Genomic DNA, 20,045 nt, shown 5'->3' on the forward strand with positions numbered 1-20,045 from the left:
GAACACTTTGTATTTTTCAATGCTATTAGAAACAATAAATCTGTTTATGGCCAACAATGATAAACATAATATTTGTCTATCCAGTGCTGACACTATGTGATTCAGTTGCAAATGTTTCTCTTTTAGTTGCTATTATCATCTCTGGCAAAGAGAAAGTAAATCCCTGACACAGGCACAAATGGATATCATATTGCACCACAGTGAGATTCAGATTTAAACATTCCCAACTCTGCTACCAAGATTATCCATATCTATCAGGTAGTAGTACTTCTGAATGTGCTTTTTACTCTGCAAATACAGAAAATGTTGACTGAAATCTCAGCACTTTCTGGACCAACAACACCCAGACTCATTCATACATCCTAGCCCTATTTGATTTTCTTCTCACCCGTTTACAGTTGTAGTGGTTGCTCTGCTACTCCCACTGCCCATTTTGCTGTTTTACTGGGTGCAGACTGCCTCTGCCTGGATCCACACTATTCCAACGTCCAAGGCCAATGGATGCACCTGTCCAGGTGAGGAATAAATCTGCTGTGCAGTCTTTCTGTCCACTGACGAAGCTCCTGGCTGTCAATCAGCATTAATGGCTGCTAACGCCTGGGCCACGGGGTAAAGTAAGACACTGGGCAATGTGCTTGGATAAATCTTAGATGAGTAGATATGATGCCTAATGCCTCTAAACATATCACTGCTCTAGTGCAACAACAGCAATAGTGATGAATGAATATAAGGGTCAAAACCATCAAACACAACATATACAAGCACAAGCAAAAGCAGCATAACCAAAAAGGCTAAGATACAAAAGCAGACATTTGCCTGACTTATAATCTTTGTTATTAGGTTGTATTATAAAATTCTTAAATCTTATTTTTTCCACAAAAAATAAAAAAAAAAATAAACAGAGACATTGCAATTATCAGATTGTGCTGAACATGAAATGCAGAAAACTGCCTACAAAGCATATGCATTAGTAGAATTTGAATAACTTTGCATGACTGTTGAATAAACAGAAATCAAACTTTCTCCTGCATGTTTGTATTGTGCAACTAAATTAGATGTCCATTAGTTTAAAATATTGTGGGCTAAGCAATAGTCTTAAAATATACTGACTTTCCCTGGGCTGCATGATCTAGGGAACAGTTGGCTTAACACCTGTTCATTAATCTGTGAGTTCGTAAATAGATACCTTGAGACAATGAGGGTAAAGACTGATTAGCTTACAGTCCAGATGACCATTATCATTATATATTATCATATATGCACATAGCATTTTTAGTATATTATATTAAAAGTGCAGTCTAATGTTTTATTAGTTCTTAACAATGTATTGGAAAGATATATTATTTTAATAGCATTTGAAAGTTGTTATGTTAATTGCAGCATGCAGCATGCAATCCAGCAACAATCTGAAGCTCAAATGGAGCTTACACTGCTTTTATTATTTATACTATCTTAATACCTTTAAACAGTTTAAATATAAACCAGAAGCTATGCTGAAAAACACAATGAGACATTAATGGGTACTGACTTATGCAACCACACACACACACACACACACACAAATACACACACAACAATCAGAGAGCAGAGCCATTTTTTCCTCTTTATTTTTTAGCAGCAGTGCAGTCAGCTGCAAATCACATGACTGGATTGCCTACTCTGACTGAGCATGCCCAGACCCTTCAGTGTTGTCAGGCAAAATATAGGAGAGCAGAAAGAGCAGAGATCTGCAATAGATAAACACACAGACCAACATTCACCAGCTGGTTTGCCTGCAGATTCACACCGTCAACATCGACAGACAGCCGCTGTAGAATTGTGGGATTGTTGTGCTCCTGTTTCTGCGCTTTCTTCTTTTAACAGGCTTATTGCCATCTATCATTTCAGTGGAAAACGGCCACCGAGAAGGAAAGAGAAAGAGAGAGAGGCAGGTGTGCCCTTTAAGAGGGGAAGCAGCTGAGGCAAGGACAGCATCCGAGTCTCCATCCTCTCTGGAGGTAAGTGTGGATGGATGTGGTGGGGGTGCAGAGCGTAGGGGGAGGGGAAAATCCGCCTGACTGCATCTGTGTTTGTGCTTAACAGTTATCAAAGGAGAAGGAAGAATGGAAACAGTTGTGGTGAATGTATGTGTATGTGTGTGTTTGAGGCGGGGGTGGGCTCTGTGGGTCGGTGACTATTGGTATGTAAGACGACAGAGGATAAGAGAATGGCAGGGGGTGTGGGGGTGAGTGGGATGGGGATGTAGATGGTGGCAGGGTTGAGGACATGGCAGGGTAGCAGGCATGTAGAGAAAAGGGCAGGAGCTGAGGAATAAGATGTGATTGTGTGACGAGCAGTTAATGTCGGGAAGGGAGATTTTAAACAAAGAGAGGAGTCAAATTAGGATGTGCTCACAAACCAAATAAGAATATAAAAACATAATCAGGATTTTTTTTATTATATTGATGTAAATGTAACATAAATGCCTTCATGCATGTCAGTTAGGGTAGATATTATGTCTTGTCGAGCTAAATTATGCTGCCATCCAGTCTTTGTTTGCACAATGCTTACTACTGTATATTCTTTCCTCTGTGGTGTTTTGTTGTGCACAGGAATATGTTAACTGTAATCTGTGTTATGATGCTGCAGTGTGATGCTAATCATCTGGATTTGTAGATCCTAAGGAAGTCAGGCTCATTGTTCACATATCTTAAACAAAAAGTAGTACCATGCACATATACACACCAGGGATCCTGTTTACCATTGCTCTTTTTGTTCTTATATTGTTATAATTTATCTCTGAATTTGGGCCGAGCCTTTTATTTTTATTGACATTACAGTTGTAGCTGTTCCTCAAGAGGCAAGCATTAATTTTGTATATACACAGTTATTTTCTTAATAGCCTGTACAAAATGCTCTTCTTAGGCTGATCCAGGAACTGCGACATGTCAGATTGTTCTTAACATTTACAGACCAGGCATTTAATAGCAGTAAAAGTGTGGTCAGACATTATGCTAATATGAGTAAATATGCTGTTTTCTTTGAGCTTCTATAAAGGTGTACTAAACTCCGGTGCTTTGATATTAATAGATTAAGTTTCAGGAATAAAAAATCTAAACAAAGAGCCAGAGACATCCTGGATACTGAACGTAAGCCCATATCTCCCACACATTCTCTCTACAGTGATTAATGCCACTCTGAAAGGAGGCAGAAATGGCTGTTGCTAGGATACATAGCAAGGTGAAATGCAGACGATTTTTTAAAAAAAAGGAGGAGGGCACCATTGACAGAGCCTGGCATTGCTGGCAATAGCTGTTTGTTTAATGCTTTCCTCATCTGATGACTATTACTTTGCCATATTTTCCAGAGTTGAGTCATTCTGCTGAGTGGAAGAAAGGCGAGCAGTCAAAGTTCTTCGGTTATCTGTTCTCAGTCATTTCACCTGGAGATAGGCTGCGATGTTTGGCAAAAACCAAAGGCCCAAACCTGTCTGAAAGAGCCCTGTGAACAGCAGACCCAATGGTAAGAGAGCTAAGATCCTATTGGTGCTATCACTGAGTCTGATTACCTGGTCTTAGACCATCATGGCTTTATTTCAGATTTAGAAAAAATGTTTATTGGATGAAATACATTTTCATGCACAATTACAGATATTTCACAGACACTTAAAAATCATAATAACTTGATCTGTGAAAGAAATATTGCAAATTTATTCATTTGGACTTCTTGCTTTGCTGGAAATGACAAGACATATTTATTTTCATTGTCACTTGAGTATATTTAAAGGCAGAGTCAGTGAATATTTTGTCTTTTAGAAATAAACCATGCTTGTTCATCACTCCCTTTTCGATGCTATTTAAAGCAGTTTTTTGAAGCCTTTGAGTGGAAAGCTAAACAGGGAGATGTGTGATGAAAGGATGTTAAAAAGCAGATGCATTTTCTTTCCGCTCTGCTATAATGGTCCTTTTACAATGTGTGGGCCCACAGGACATCAAAGGCCAGTGTTGGACAGACGAGGAGTCAGATGGGGAAAACGAATCTGAGCAGTTCCTTTATGGCATTCAGGTAGAGCAGCGCTGTCAGCTCTCTTTCCAATCTGATGTTATGTCAAAGATATTGTTGCTATTGGTTTTGGTACTATTTCTTATTTGTATATCTGTGTTGTTGCATGCTTATCTTTTCAACAGCACCAAATTATATTAATAATAAAAAATTACCGTAAGCACAGTATTTTTTTTCTTTAATTTAGTATTTTCTTTTCCCCCCACAAACTGCGTTTTTCTAACACATCTGATTGTTTTAATATATTGACATCACAAAGCACAGAATAAATTAAGAAGTTTAAATGTATACAGTCCAAAAAACATACAGAGATAGTAGAACAAACATATTTAGAATATGTTCTTTCCTTAAATCCTCTATAAATGTAGGTTAAAAATCTAAGATTTAACCTGAGAGAAGTGTCGTGGAAAAAGCCACCAGGTTGTTATAATCAAATTTTTTAAAAAACTAATTGCAACCTGAGAGTTATATTGTGGGGTAACTTACTCATAGTGCATTTTGTTGGTGCGTAACTAAAGTAAAATTGAAGGAAAGCACTGCAAGGAAAACTGCTACAACATTTACAAGACAACTAGTTTTTAAGATGCTTCCATAACATCATAGACCAGAGTGTTGGTTAAGAAGAACTTTTAAACTTTTGAATATTCACATAAACTGTCACAGCAATGTGGTAAAAATAGCTGATAAAATATTTTGCTGCGGTATTGCAGAACAGATGCTAACTGACTGACATTTCCATAATAATGCCTCACTGTAGCTAGGCACCCATTTTTATTCACATAAAGCAGAAAATGTCACAACTGAATAAAATTGGGGGGATGTGGTTTAAACATAAACTTTTCTAATCATATAATAGCAGATATGTCATACTACCACTGACACACAGTACAACTTACAGGTTCTGAAAAATCTAGTATTTTCTCCCAAATTATCACATCATAATTTATCATTTCATATCATTTACCCAAGCCTAATTTATTCTCATAGCCAACAAGAAATGTATCATCTTATCTTATAAACTTGATTGCTTCACTTCCACATAAGATCTTAATCTTTTAGTTATCCTTTTTTACTGTTATCTTCCAAGTCTCTTGATTGAAATGTAAATCCAGTAAAGCTCATTTCAGTGAAGTCAGAGAACATGAAAGCAGTGCAGCGAAGATAAGGATAGAAGTGTGCGATTTGTACTACAGACTCTGAACTGAGCAGATGAAAATTTGACTTCAAGACACCAGGCACATGTATGAAAGACATGTTCTTGCTATTACTAGTATTACTGCAAAATGTTCTCTTTAGAAAATACCAAATGTGCTGAGGTAACAGGCCTTTACAAATTTTTGTACAAATTAAACTTGTCTACACTAACATGAACAATGATAAAGTTACAGAGCTGTGCAGCCTGTAATAATATTTGTCAAATCAAAGTGAAACCATTAAAAAAATTTAAACGTATGTATGTTTGGGGTGTGTGGTTTTGGTGCATGTGTGACAAAACTGTTGGGAACCACTGAGAATTAATTCCCTATAACTGTGACCAGTGCTGCTTGTTGCAGGGGAGCTGTGCTGCTGACCTCTACCGCCACCCTCAACTAGATGCAGACATTGAGGCTGTGAAAGACATCTACACTGACAGTGCTGTCTCTGTCAGGTACAGCAAAGACACACACAAACACACACATGTATATATATGTATATATATATATATACATATATATATATATATATAAATTTATCCTAATTTATTTACCTAAGAGAGAGATCAGCTGAAAAGGGAATAGTATCAGTTTTTACATTACTGCATCTCTTGTGTCTCTGAGCAGGGAGTATGGAACCATTGATGACGTGGACATCGATCTTCACATTAACATCGGTTTCTTAGACGTGAGTCAGCATTATTTTTCACTGCAAACACCTCCTCCGACTTTGCCCATTACTATTCTAACGTTGACATTTTGCAAAGTAACACATCATTTATAATGCATTGACTCCTCATAAGTTATTTATGTAATGAGAAATGGCCCTAATTAGGCTGCTAACTCTGTACATTTGTGTATATGTGTGTGTGTGTGTGTGTGTGTGTCTGACTCAGGAGGAGGTTGCGACAGCTTGGAAAGTTATCAGAACAGAGCCCATTATTTTGAGACTGCGCTTTTCTCTTTCTCAGTACCTCGATGGACCTGGTGAGTAAAGATGTCAGTGTGGATGTTGGTTTTCTGGGAGGGACATTAGGTATTTGTGCCACTCACTGAGCGTGGGAGGTGAGTACAATCTGTGCTACACAAGAGGGAGAGTGGGAAAAAAGAGTGTTTGTTCATCTGTTCAATGTGTATTAACATTAGTCATCTTTATTTCTTCAGAGCCGTCGGTTGAAGTGTTCCAGCCTTCAAATAAAGAAGGATTCAGCCTGGGCCTGCAACTAAAAAAGTAAGTGATGTGTTCGGTTGTATTTAACATCTATTGTATGATAATCGTCCCCTACTGCTGGTGAAAATTTTCCCTGTATTTTGTTATCTAACTCCCATTTTCTTATTTAAAGAAAACAAGAAGTATAGTCTCTATAATATAATATGGAGCAGCTACATTTTTTATATATGGTTTCCAGTTTGAGGGGGATACAAGATGCTGATTGAAAGCACAATTCAGCACAGAGCAAGTTCATATGCTCACATGGTTGTTTAATGTGGCAGGATCCTGAGCACATTCACCTCACAGCAGTGGAAGCACCTCAGTAATGAGTTCCTCAAAGCCCAGCAGGAGAAAAGGCACAGCTGGTTCAAAGCTGGAGGAACCATCAAGAAGTTCCGTGCTGGGCTTAGCATCTTCTCCCCAATTCCCAAGTAGGTTTTCCTCACTGTTTCCTCAATGCAGCTCTCACAAAGCATCAACACAACCAGTAACTCACACTTCTTGATACTGTATATGTGACAATTGGGCCATTGCATTTTTGCAGATACTTCTGAATTTCTTTAAGAATTATTTTTTTTTTCAATCTTTACAAATGTTTTACATTTTACACATTACATGCTTTACAATTTTTTTAAGTAACAGAAAGCAGCAGACTTTACCTATATGTGCTATTTATCAGTGTGTTTTTGTAAAAGCATTTTTGCACTATTTATTTAATTTAATTTATTTTATTCTCATTCTTCTCTTGTTTTAATGCTGCTGTAACATTGCAATTTCCAAGTCTGGGATTAATAAAGTATTTCTTATTCATAACTGGTTAATAATTTCTTATTTGTTTTATGGCGTCTAACACCTGACACAAGGAAAGTATTGAGGAAAGAGATAGATGATAATGTTAGGCCTTTGTGAAATATAGACTTCAGCAAACAGGGGAAAGATGGTCTGATTCAGCAGCGTGCAGACTGACTTAAATTCAAAATCTGGCAAAAGTTCCCATGAGAGGGAAGTACCCTTCTCAGCCTCTGTCTTATGAATGTTTTGACAGTTATGGCTGCACGGGGACTGAATCCCTGCCCACTCTATGGTGGTCAGCTTCACTAACTAGATTGCCTTGACATCCCCATGATTTGACAGGAACCTAATGTCAACTGGGTACACGGATGTACTGAGAGTAATTGCAAAAATAAACACAGGTTCTTGTGCTCTGACTGTTAGTAATTGGAGCTGATGTCCAAACTGATTTCAGATCTCTGAGCTAGTATTGATTGCAAGTGTTGCATAGTGTGTGTTTCAACAAACATCTGCACAGAATCACCCACATGCTGTGATTTAACCTTGTAAGATTTACTCATAGCAGCATCAAAGTGAAAAATTTGCAACCCCCTTCCCCCTCGCCCACTGGGTTGCATAGAAGATGAAAAGAGCAGGACTTTCTTTATTGCAACAGTTGATATTCAGAGATACACATGTCTTGTGTTTTTATCTTTGCCAGGTCCCCTAGTTTTCCTCTGATACAAGACACAGTTTTAAAAGGGAAGCTGAGTGTCCCCGAACTGAGAGTGACCCGCCTGATGAACCGATCAATCTCATGTACCATGAAGAACCCTAAAGGGGAGCTCTTCAACTATCCACCAAATAGCCAGGTCAGAGTCAGCCTGGACCAGTCAGCACCTAAACACCAAAAAGCTTTCATTATTCACTCATCATCAAGTATTTCACAGACAAGCATGTGATTGTAATGTTTGTCCCACAGTTTCACAGTTATTTTATTTGAAATATAGCCTTTACATAAAAACCTATATTGCATGTATCTCCTCTGTTTAAACCCTCTTTGACACCCTTTGATACCAGACACCCGCCACCTGCACTGTTCCTACCTGAGTCTTTCCCCCCTATTCTTACTGAAAAATGGCTCATGCACTCTTTCCCATAATGCTTTGTCTTCACTTGACTCATCAGACTGTGGCTGTCCCAGCGGCCAGGGCCCCAGCGCAGATTACCACGAGGCAGCTGATTGAATTGTTTTTCTCATCCCAGGCGGGCGGCCACTGCAAGAACATCCCTACCTTGGAGTATGGCTTCTTAGTGCAGGTTAGAGCTGAAAGAGATATGAGTCTTCTAAAAAAGGGTCTCCGTCGTAGTAATTGGGTCATGATTTAGAAAAAAACATCACTTAAGGACTTATCAAGCAAAGAAATATCCCGTGATTGTTTATAAGTACTGTATATAAGAGTATTATAGTTACTAGTGAGTGATTTATAAATGTCTCCTTGGGAGTTGTGAGCAGCAGTAAAGTTCTATTGTCTGTTTGTATTGTATTAGCTATTTATATAGATTGTGTAGCTGTGTCTTCTTATTAAATTGGCAGAACAGATTTAATAGGTAGAAATTCCAGTGATGAATTATGGTTCTTTGTCAGTTCTGCCAAGAAGTCTTTCTTCCTGTGTTTGGCAGGAGGTGGGAGTTATAAATGGGAACTCCACTGTGCTTTTTTCCTGACAGATAATGAAGTACTCAGAGCAGAGGATCCCCACGCTAAATGAGTACTGTGTGGTCTGTGATGAACAGCATGTATTTCAGAATGGATCCATGTTGAAGGTATCAGAGACATACAATAAAAAGATAAAACCTAGAACACTGTCTACATAAAAACTTTTTATTTCTGTAATGTGATCCCATTAATGGGTTTTTTTAATACTAGACTGAGTGTAAGAAAGGAGGGTATGTGACTGGAGGGTAGTACACAATGGCTTTGGTTTCATCCTACTCCCTCCGTGTGTGTTTATGCAGCCTGCTGTGTGCACCAGGGAGCTGTGTGTGTTCTCCTTTTATACTCTGGGTGTGATGTCTGGAGCTGCAGAGGAAGTGGCAACTGGAGCAGAGGTAAAGACCCAAAAGATAAAATATTATATGACTTGATTCTGATTATTTCTATGTTTTCCTCAAAAATACTATGAATTTGTAACTTACATAACGTAACAAGTAAGGGGATAAAAAATCCACCACTATGCATTTTTTTTAAACTCTTATATCTCTGATTAATCTTATGTCTTATATCTCTGATATTTTAATTCTTGATTTTATTGAATCTGAGGCAGATTTGTTCTTTCAAAAAGTGCATACAAATTTGTTTAAGAAACAGCTTCAGCTAGAGGCATCAAATGTAAAATTCAGATCTTTCTTGTCTTAGGTGGTGGACCTACTTGTTGCTATGTGTCGAGCTGCTCTTGAGTCTCCCCGTAAGAGCATAATCTTTGAGCCCTACCCATCAGTTGTTGATCCAAATGACCCCAAGACTCTTGCATTCAACCCAAAGGTCAGCATCCTCACTGCTGTAACCGTGACTAACTTAAATCTATACTCAAACTTGAATACGGAAGGTTTGCATGTTTGGTTAGCATACATATTTAGCTTTAAAAAATAGTAAACCTTTACAGTTTAAGGTGATGTCAGACTCCTTTTTGTTGTTTCTTTTCTCCCTGCATATGATGGATGCTTGTCTCAACTGATGAACACAGAAGAAGAATTATGAAAGACTGCAGAAAGCGTTGGACAGTGTCATGTCTATCCGTGAAATGACCCAGGTACATGTAGGATGTGGGGCGGGATGAAATTGTATCACAAGCAGGCTCATCACATAGTTTTAGCATTTCACTGTGATGTATTGACCATGATATATGAAATGCACTGGATGCAGTTTTGTTTGATAAAACTGTATTCTGTCTGTGCTGCTCTCTACCTGAGTCGCACCTTTACTAGTATACTGTTGATATCAGCACTGTTTATGCTAAGCAAAAATCTAGATATAAAGATTTACTTATTGATTTTGTGAAGAAAAATCTGATAACAGATCTTTTTATGTTTTGTTCCAGGGTTCATATTTGGAGATTAAAAAACAGATGGATAAACTGGACCCTTTGGCCCATCCCTTGCTACAATGGTGAGTGGAGAGAATCTGATTTAAAAACGAATTTCCTCTCCTTTTTATGTCAACACCATCTGAATTAATACGACATTAGGTAAATGTTGATGGGCAACAAAATGATTATACGATCTGGTGCTACTTTTCATAGTAGGTATTTTTATTATTCAGAGTGGGAACGGAACGGGTTTACATAACACTATTAATACAAAATTCTGTTCAGTTGCTTTGGTTTTAGGGTTCTGATGTTGATTTACTGTCTTGTCTTGTTGGAAAACTTATACTAGGTTGTTTCCACTTTTGGTCAGAATGTCCCATTTGTAAAAGGCTGGTTATGGTTCAAGTAAATCAATAGTACATATCTAAATAGTTTAAATTAGGTTACAATGTATTATTTTTATTCCTTTCTGTTTTCTGCAGGATAATTTCCAGTAACAGATCTCATATCGTCAAGCTGCCACTCAGTAGGGTAGGAAACCAGGACAGCCGCCCCTTTAATTTGCTTAGACATTTTTTTCTTCATGCATTTTCTCTTTCTGACTCTCTCTATGTCTCTGTCTATCTGATCACATTGTAACAGCAACTGAAATTCATGCACACCTCCCACCAATTCCTGCTGCTTAGCAGCCCTCCAGCCAAGGAAGCTCGTTTTCGCACTGCCAAGAAGCTCTACGGCAGCACCTTTGCCTTCCAGTGAGTTACAGCTGTTTGCTGATGTGGTTTTTGCACATTCAAAACAGTAAGAACTTAATAAATATCTTTAAAAGGTTCCATCTTATTAACTTTATGCAAAGTCATCCAAAAATATCCAGAAATGTTTTGTTGTCATTGCATTGCCTAGTTTAAGGCTTTGGGCAAATACAGTATGGAAAATTGCTAAGGTCCAATGATGTTTCAGCATTATGGCACCACAGCATGTCAAACATGAATATTCCTCAGCGTTAGACCTGGTGATAACTTCGATGAAGGGGGCCACTCAGGCAGATTTTCATGGAAGCATTACAAACAAGAGCAGGGGCCTTTCTCTTGGACAGAGAAGGCACCTTTCTCAGCCAACACATGCAGCCAGCAATAATTGGAGATAGAGATTTATACTGTAGCAGATGGGGCTCTGCTGAATATTTTAGATACACACGACCCATCTGGGTACTTGCAGTGTACAACTAACAGTCTCTCTTCATGTTGGTTAATGCTTAAGATTTAATAATTCTTAACAGAAGATGCCAAACAATTAATCTAGCCTGGATGCCATATTGATATTGATATAATTAGAAAGAAACAAACATTCACTAAAAAAAGAAGGAAATCTAACACAACTATTTATTGTGGAAAAGTAAGAACTTTTTCATGCATTTCTTCTTAAGAGTGTAGGGATAAGTACTTAGTGCTGCTTCAAAACTGTTAAAAATAACAATATTGACAAAACTGTCCAAATACCTTTGCCAGAAGATGCAGTCTATCGTGGTTTGTCAACTTTCATCTGCATCTTTTGATATTTAATTTCTAAATATTAATAATGTAAAATTAGTGGACAGTGGTTATGTAACAGAATGTCCTTAAATGTCCCTTCACAAATGGTACAAACAGATGACTACAGTGGCTCTGTTGTGCTTTGTTGAAGAAAATTACTTTCTTCACTCATAAATCTGAGTTGTAGGTTTCACAAAATACTGTAGTGATACATAAATAAAAATATTTAAATTACAGAAACCCAGTGACCCTGAATTGGACTAACCAGTATAAAAAATTAATGGATGAATTAGAAAGTATTTTTCTCTTGATTTTTAGAAAGTGGGTGGATTATTGCTGTTTATTATTGCCTCCAGTTGATATTTAAAAAAGATGAGTGATTCAGCCACCTAATTATTGAAAGTGATATATAAGAAACTATAAAACTAGCTGCATTTAATGTGTTATTGGTCAGATTATCTTTCCAGTTTGTAATTTATCAAGAGTATCCTCAAAAATGTCTAAATGTTACCTTATTACATCTAGCCATTACACACTAGTGGGTAGATACTGAAATCTACATTCAAGCAACACTTTGTTTCATCTTTTCTGTTTTATCTCTTTCTCTCTTTTCACTTCCTCTAGTGGTTCCCATATAGAAAACTGGCACTCTGTTCTGAGAAATGGACTAGTCAATGCTTCTTATACTAAACTGCAGGTATGTTACCGTGATGATGTATGATGCATCTTTCCTCGGACAGTAAAATGCTCTCGTACAATGCAGGCTTGCGGTCCAGCTGATTCATTTTTGCAGTATTTGTATGCCAGCCTGCCTTTAGTCAGCTTGAGTTAGAAGGGCACACTGGGAGATTTTCCTGCCGATTGTTGGCTGCTTTCTGCCTCCTCTGCTGACATCAACAGACAGCATGTCCATCCATGTTGTGGCACATAAGGGGTGGATTGTGTGTCAGCTGGGATGTCAGGAGGCTGCCTGTGTACCCTGTTGAGGTTAACCACCAAGAGCACTGAGTAGGCTGAATAGGTCTGATGGTGAAAAATGCAAAGAACCGGCTGTGTAACAGTGAGGGCCTTCCTTTGGAAGAATAGGGGCGTCTATTAAACGTTATCAAAAATTTCTTTTATAGTCAAAAAATAACTAAAGTCGGAGTGAAGCAGAAGTAAATTAATAAATATAAATATATCAAGGGCTTTGGAATCATAAAGACATGAGAAATGTTCTCTGCACTGAGACGTTGAAAATATTTCTGATGAAAATGCTGACTGACAGCTGAAATTAATCACACTGACAGCATATCTTTTTAGTTTAACTGAACCAAACTATAAAGATGTGAAACCTGAAATGCATATTCCAAATAATTCAAACTTTTTTTCTTTAGAGCTGTGGACTAAGTTATCAACATTGTTAAAATGTGCTGCAATGTAGCATGCTAGTAGAAGTGGGAGAGAGTCAACCTTGCTAAGATAAACTGTTAACAGAGCATCTGTTAAACCCCACTGTCTCTGGTAAGCTTTTAAAACGTTTAGGTGAAAAATGAGGCAGGTGTTAGCAGTGATCCTCAACGCTTCTTCATTGCATATTTCTCCACAATCAACTAAACTAACTGTAAACTAACCATAGTTATTCCTCTGAATTCAGCTGTTTAGCCATGAAGCCCTCAGACATAAGTAGTTGAGTGTTGGCTTCTTTTTGAATTACTCCATGTTGTGTATTACTCCAGTAAGTAATATGCATAGAAGCCATAATGATTGAGGTGCAAAATCATTAACTTGGCCATTCAATCCACCAAGCATAAATCTGATTCTTTGAACCTGTGCTGAGCTACTTCATCATCTGTGGTGCAGTGTTTCAAACTGAATTCAGGTCTTCATCTTATTATTTCTTTGTAGCTTAACAGAGTATCTCTAGTTTTGTTAATTCCTGGAATCCAAAGAAGTAATTTCATGATGAAGACAGAAAACTTAGCTTGCTAGTAATCAGATTGCTAGCTAGTTTGGTTGGCCAGGCTTATTTCTAACATTGTGAAGGAAAAAGGCATTGCTTTTGTTTGCCTTAAAATACCTACTTACTACAACACAGAGCCTCGATTTAGGAAAACTTTAAAAACATTAAGTAACTTAATAAAAAGCTGTTTAACTGTCCCAGCATAGTTTTTTTTTAAAAAAAAGGGATTTAAGGAACTATTGTTTAACACAAATAATATATTCACATGCACATTTTTGAATTTGCTTTATTGTGACTTTTATGCATATATTTCTGCATCCATCTATATTTACAGTATGTATTTTTTCTATTAAAGTGTAACACAACACCAGCAAAAACACAGAATTGCTGTTTTTTTTGCACAATATGCTGATCACTGCTTGGAGATATACTGGCATGTCCTGAAAATAGATTAAACACAGTTAAATCTGAAACCTCAAACCTCTTTGAATCATTCACGCTAGCTGTAATTACTCTATCGTGGTGATGTGTCTCATTTACTCCTTCTTTGTTCACCAACTTTTTGAACTTTCCATCTTTGATCTCTTCTCGGTTCTGGTCTGCCCCCCCCCCCCCCCCCCCCCCCCCCTCCCTGCTCTTCTCTGTTTCACCTTGAGAATCGACACCATTCCTCCATCACTGAATTTCTCAGGAGAAGAGGGACTGAGTTTACCTCCATCTTCAGCCATCACATAAGACCTTTCATCTATTGTTCCTTCTTCCTCATTTGCCACATCCTGACCTCCTCCTCCCTCATGTACCTCCAAACTATGAAGCTACTCTTTGTTCTTTCTCTGTCTGCTTGTTTCTTTTTCTCTCTTAAATTGTCCTCATTATATTTACGATTCCTCCGTTTCCTCATTATGGGCATTCTTGTGTGAAGGATCGTCACCATCAATGATCCCTAAACTTTATTATCTTAATCTTCATTGCTATATACATCACTATCTTTATTTCTCATTAGTCATGTGAGCATTGATTTAATACTTTGACGTATGAAAGAATTTCATACACAAAATTCAGGACTATTATGTGATTATTACTATGATGCAAAATAGTGTCAGATTTGGCCATCTATGAAGATTTAAGATGTGATTAGTGAACTACATGAACTGTGTAAGAGAACTGAGAAAAACTGAACCATTCATACTTTGACTCGTCGCTGTCTGTTGTTCAACTTTGGGATTTTCTTGGTTGTGTGTGTGTGCAGTTATTATGCTTGTTCTTATCCATATACACTGAATTGCACTGTACGAATGAGTGCAGCCATATGTGTAAATGCAAGGCTGTCATGTGCACCTGCTCAGTTACCCTTCCTTCCTTCCTGCTCTTTTCAAACCCAAGCTGCATGGGGCAGCGTATGGAAAGGGCATCTATCTGAGCCCCATCTCCAGCATATCTTTTGGATATTCAGGTAGGAATGGCTCATTATTTGCCACTAAGATCCCACTGGCCCTTCTGTTGTTTTTTCCACCACATCCGCTGAATGTGATTGTAACATGGCCTGATCACCATCTTGGAACACGCCATTTACACATGTGGGAGTTTTCCATATGTTATCCTAGTGTGTTGTACTGTGGTGTGTGTTCATTGTGTGTGCTGTGCTTTGGGCTTGTGCACTTGTGTATTACTTGCCTTACCATAATTTATTTTGTGGTTGTTAAAAAAAGGATTGTCACTGGATTTGTGTATGTTGCTTTGGTGATTTATTTATTTATTTATCTATTTATTTTTCTATTTATCTATTTGTTTATTTAGTAAAGTATAGGATAATTCTGTTTTTTGCACCTCACATCTTGCTGTGTTTCCACTGAAACAATAATTCTGAGTCCTATAATGGTGGTCTGATTTAGTGGTGGGTATGGGGACATTAGCAGGTTGCTAATGGGACCCCTTTGCACCATTAACACGTCTCAACTTGATGAATAGGTATGCAAGTCTTAGACTGAAGGTTGAAAATCTGATAGTTTTAGGCATGAAATTAACTGGTTTGACCTTTTCTTTCTACTCCCTTAAACACTTGGAGTACTTTTTTTTTATCTGAGATGATACTAATATTTTGAACCAATAGCACAGTTTAAAGCACACACAAGTTAAACAGCTTCCCTTTAAATTGTCTGACTTTAAACATTTCTTCATTTTTTAATAGCCTACTTTCTTTTGCTTTAAGCAGATTTCATTAAAGTATATTTTTGGCAGTAAATTGTCAAAATAGCCTATAAGAGGGACAAGAGTTAATAATTTCCCTATACAACTATTTTTCTACCTCTAAAAGCAGGTTTTTCACAGTATGAGTGACTGGTGGTAAAGTTGTTCAAACTTATTTCTGGGTCTTGTGCTTCTTCTTGCAGGAATGGGGAAAGGACAGCATCGTATGCCCACCAAAGATGAACTGGTGCAGCGTTACAACCGTATGAACACCATACCCCAGGTGAGGACAACATGACCTCCTTTATTTTATTGAACTTGGAAATCAATAGCTACAACTATTTCAAATATTTTTGGCACCCTGAACGTATTTTTCTAATAAGAGATACTGTGCAAAAAAGAGACAGAATGATGTCAAACAGTCCAATCTTGATTTGACGCTGTGCAGTTTCAGTGTCTGTGAATATCACTGTGACATTGTCCTCCTGATACCTCAGTTAGATCATGGATTTTTACTGCCACCCACCTCCTTATCTTTTACAACAGAGCCGTCCAATACAATCAAGGTTTCTTCAAAGTCGAAACTTGAATTGCATCGCTCTTTGTGAAGGTAATGCCTACACTGACAGTACAATCAATTTTATTGAGTATGCAGCTGTTGCTAGTTTGAATTGAAGTGAATACATATTAAAGATCCAACATTAATTGAAAATATCACACACACATTTAAATTGATCCGGTCTCTTTAATCAAATTTAAAAATAATTTAAGAAAAATACAAAGGAAATTAAATTAGATTAAAATGCCTGTGTAATGATGAGCAATTATACAGAATAGTCATATCAGTTATCATACTTCCTTTGTATTTACTACCACTTATTACATAAAAATATGACAAGTAAATTAAAAAGAAACAATAATCTGTTTCCTTTAACCAGTTATAACATCCAAGGATCTGCAGAAACATGGTAACATATGGGTGTGTCCTGTATCCGACCACGTCTGTACTCGCTTCTTTTTTGTGTAAGTACGCTCAGCACTTTCACATCATTGAAAATATTCACAGAATGAATGCATGATTACTGAATGAGTTGGGATAAAAACAAGTGATGGCAGATACTGATAAAGTCATACTTACAATCAAAATGAATTGTATGTCAGCAATGTTGGTTGTCTTTTACTTGCTAAAACTGAATACTAAAGTAAATATAGCTAAACTGTCCATCTGATCTCTATTGTATGTATGTATATATATATATATATATATATACATTTTTGTATTATTGTATTATGTATATATATATATATATATATATATATATATATATATATATATATATATATATATATATATACATTTTTGTATTATTGTATTATGTATATATATATATATATATATACATTTTTTCAAGCATTAACCAAAGAAACTGAGACATGTGTCAGTGTGTGTGTGCGCTCTTTTCACCTTTTTTGCCTAATTAACATTAGCATCAAGCAGAAACTTGAGTTGTCATTAAATCATTTTATTATCAATATTTTGTTTTGATTTAAAGATTAGATAAGGAATTTAATTAATTTGCCATTAATTTGGGTCCTTATACTGTACTACACCAATAATACTATGGCAGCATATTAATGAGAATAGAGAAAAAAAGAGTAAGACAAAGTGCTGAAACATAACTTGTTTTTAAAGAATTGTACCAATTTTTCTACATCGGCAGGTATGAGGATGGCCAAGTAGGTGATGCCAACATCAACACCCAAGAGCCTAAGGTGCAGAAGGAGATAATGCGTGTGATTGGGACCCAGATCTACTCCAGCTAATGGAAATTAGGCAGTGAATCCATTCACCTCTCTGCTGGAGGCCACAGACGAACAGACAGTTGAAGGGATTGTTGGGTGAGCTGTCCTCAGGCCTGACACTGACGGATGAGGGGGCTTATGAGCACATCACTTTCAATAGTTTTGTTCTGGTCTTCTTGTTTCTCTCATGCTCCTCTCCTCTGAATTGTTACACAGTACATGTTCAGTTGAGCCTCCATTAGTCTAAACCTGGTTAAAGTTTGTTTTTCTCAGTTTATGGTATTTACATCATTCATTTAAATACTCCTGATGGGGAAAAAAAGGAAGGTGTCATAAGAACTGTTACCCACTGTCATACACACTCTTTTCTTGACTTTTTGCCATATGTTCCCTCTTTTTGACTCCTTGAAATAATGATCTCCTTTTTGCATTTCTCTTTGTGAATATATAGTATAACAAATAATCTTTTCGAATGATAATCGATCTGGAAGGGATCTTTGTGGCAAATAAGTGGAGAATTTACATCCACATAGAAATTTGTTATCTTACAGCGTTTGCAACGTTATCATTAGTTTATTTAATATCCTCTGACTAATGACATAAATTAAGGTCTGTGACATGGTTACCGCATGGGTGAGCATTACTCTGTGATTTTGTCTTTGTCTGCCGATTCTCCCGGACTCCAAAACAGTGTGGCTGGAACTCAACTTATGCACACAAAAAGCACTTTGTTTTCTATTGATGGTTCAATTTTAAAACCCTGAAAAGTTTTTTTTTCTTTTAAAGATAAAAGTCCTTACCTAATGTGATAAATGTGTAACTTTGCAAGTTTCATGAAAACAAATGTCTACATAGAACAAGATCCTTAAATATTCATCTTGTGAATATTTTTTTTCCTTAGCTTTTTATGAAATGAAGGTGTGTAATGTTGCAGGGCTGGTATCACAATGCTACTTATTCTGAAATCTGAAGTTTTTGGATGGTTTTGGAGCATTCACTCCACTTTTATGATAAAATACAAGATCATTTGTTGTTTTAATCAACTCCAGCTCTTTCAGATTTTGCCTTTGCACTTTGGGGTTTGTAGCTTTTGAATGCCAAGATGTCAAGAGGGTTTTATGATGGAAGATATGTTTGGCTAATACTTGTCAAGCTACGTGAATATATGACTCTTCTCTCTTTACCAAAACAAATAAACAACAAAAGTTAGATCTGTGATCATGTTACTAACATAATCTGCCATCCATTTTTTAAGTGCTCATCACAATATAGCAATCCAGTGCTGGCTTTTAAAACAAATCTTCATGAGTATGAACTATACTGACAAGTGGATTCACAAACAAACCCCAATGTACAGGAAGTTGTGAACAATTTTCCCAAACTATTTACAGACAGACAGTATTGAGTCCCGCTGAACTCACATCCCCTTTCACCCTTTGCTTAATGGACTCTGTGTCATTGAGGTGCATTAATATGCAACTCTCTGGTTTCACCGTTGAGACTGGCGACCTTGTATAGCTAATCAAGTTTATCAGTTAGTCATGTACTGTATGTATGTATGTTTGTATGTGTGGCTTTGTATTTCCTTGACATTATACTAGACATTGCACTTATTCAGCGTTTGCCTAAACTGGAGCGATTGACTGTCCTTGGACCTGCAGTAGACGAGCAATGGAAGAAAAGAGACTAAAAGATACTTATTTATGGAGTCAGAAAGACCATAATATCCAGCATCTTAACTATGTCTGTACTAAGGTAGACTTTCAGTCTCCTGGAACCTGAACTGTGACTACAGTGAGACACTGAAAAGAAAGAAAATTGTAAATAAGAACTCTGGAGACCTTGTTGAAATGTAATGCCCAGATGGAGACGCACATGTGCAGCTGACTCAGTGCCCTGCCAGACTCTGCTCATAACTGATGCCTGTTTCTTTCCAGAACTCCGAGTCTGTTGCTGGTGAGTGATGTTTTCAGAGATGATGTTGACGAAGATGATGGTGATTATGTTGATGATAATGACTGAAAATGGCAATGCAGGACAGAAAGAATAAAGCCTGATTTTGCACAGTTTTACAAACAATCTTATTTTCTTTTAAATCTATGTGGAAAACCTTGTGATTGTAAACATGTCTCCTGCTACTGTTTGTGTTTGCATTTCAACAGAAGGGGGCAGTATTACTCCATCATTTGATAGACATGAATCCTTCGTTGCACTTGAAGCCAAGTTTAAAAATTAAGCCAAACTTGTTCCTGTCTTATTAACAGCTCTCTCATA

General features: G+C 37.1%; 1 protein-coding gene across 8 annotated transcripts; it reads left to right on the top strand.

The window, feature by feature from the left end:
- Positions 1-1,680: 1,680 nt before the first annotated feature.
- On the top strand, positions 1,681-19,841 carry LOC121644247 (protein mono-ADP-ribosyltransferase PARP6). 8 transcript variants are annotated; one of them, XM_041992197.1, is made up of 23 exons: positions 1,683-1,997; positions 3,347-3,501; positions 3,967-4,044; positions 5,580-5,689; positions 5,862-5,922; positions 6,131-6,221; positions 6,399-6,465; positions 6,729-6,878; positions 7,940-8,090; positions 8,407-8,538; positions 8,950-9,045; positions 9,238-9,330; positions 9,638-9,763; positions 9,966-10,031; positions 10,320-10,387; positions 10,790-10,838; positions 10,950-11,062; positions 12,464-12,536; positions 15,165-15,234; positions 16,172-16,251; positions 16,515-16,578; positions 16,907-16,991; positions 17,690-19,841. In XM_041992197.1, the coding sequence occupies exons 2-23, from the start codon at positions 3,499-3,501 to the stop codon at positions 17,790-17,792; spliced, it is 1,929 nt and encodes a 642-aa protein (XP_041848131.1). In that variant the 5' UTR covers positions 1,683-1,997; positions 3,347-3,498; the 3' UTR covers positions 17,793-19,841. The 8 variants fall into 8 exon arrangements, 7 of the variants coding, with proteins under 7 accessions (XP_041848131.1, XP_041848209.1, XP_041848436.1 ...); XM_041992275.1 differs by having other exon boundaries at positions 9,969-10,031; XM_041992502.1 differs by having other exon boundaries at positions 8,485-8,538.
- Positions 19,842-20,045: the final 204 nt, after the last annotated feature.

This window comes from Melanotaenia boesemani, chromosome 1 (genome assembly GCF_017639745.1).
Source record: "Melanotaenia boesemani isolate fMelBoe1 chromosome 1, fMelBoe1.pri, whole genome shotgun sequence".
Classification (NCBI taxonomy): domain Eukaryota; kingdom Metazoa; phylum Chordata; class Actinopteri; order Atheriniformes; family Melanotaeniidae; genus Melanotaenia; species Melanotaenia boesemani.

Bases quoted from the DNA above. Each gene is read 5' to 3' on its own strand.
- LOC121644247 (XM_041992121.1), top strand. From the start codon at position 3,937: ATGGTCCTTTTACAATGTGTGGGCCCACAGGACATCAAAGGCCAGTGT. The intron at 6,222-6,398 runs GTGAGTAAAGAT...TTATTTCTTCAG, and splicing joins TCAGTACCTCGATGGACCTG to AGCCGTCGGTTGAAGTGTTC. The intron at 6,879-7,939 runs GTAGGTTTTCCT...TATCTTTGCCAG, and splicing joins ATCTTCTCCCCAATTCCCAA to GTCCCCTAGTTTTCCTCTGA.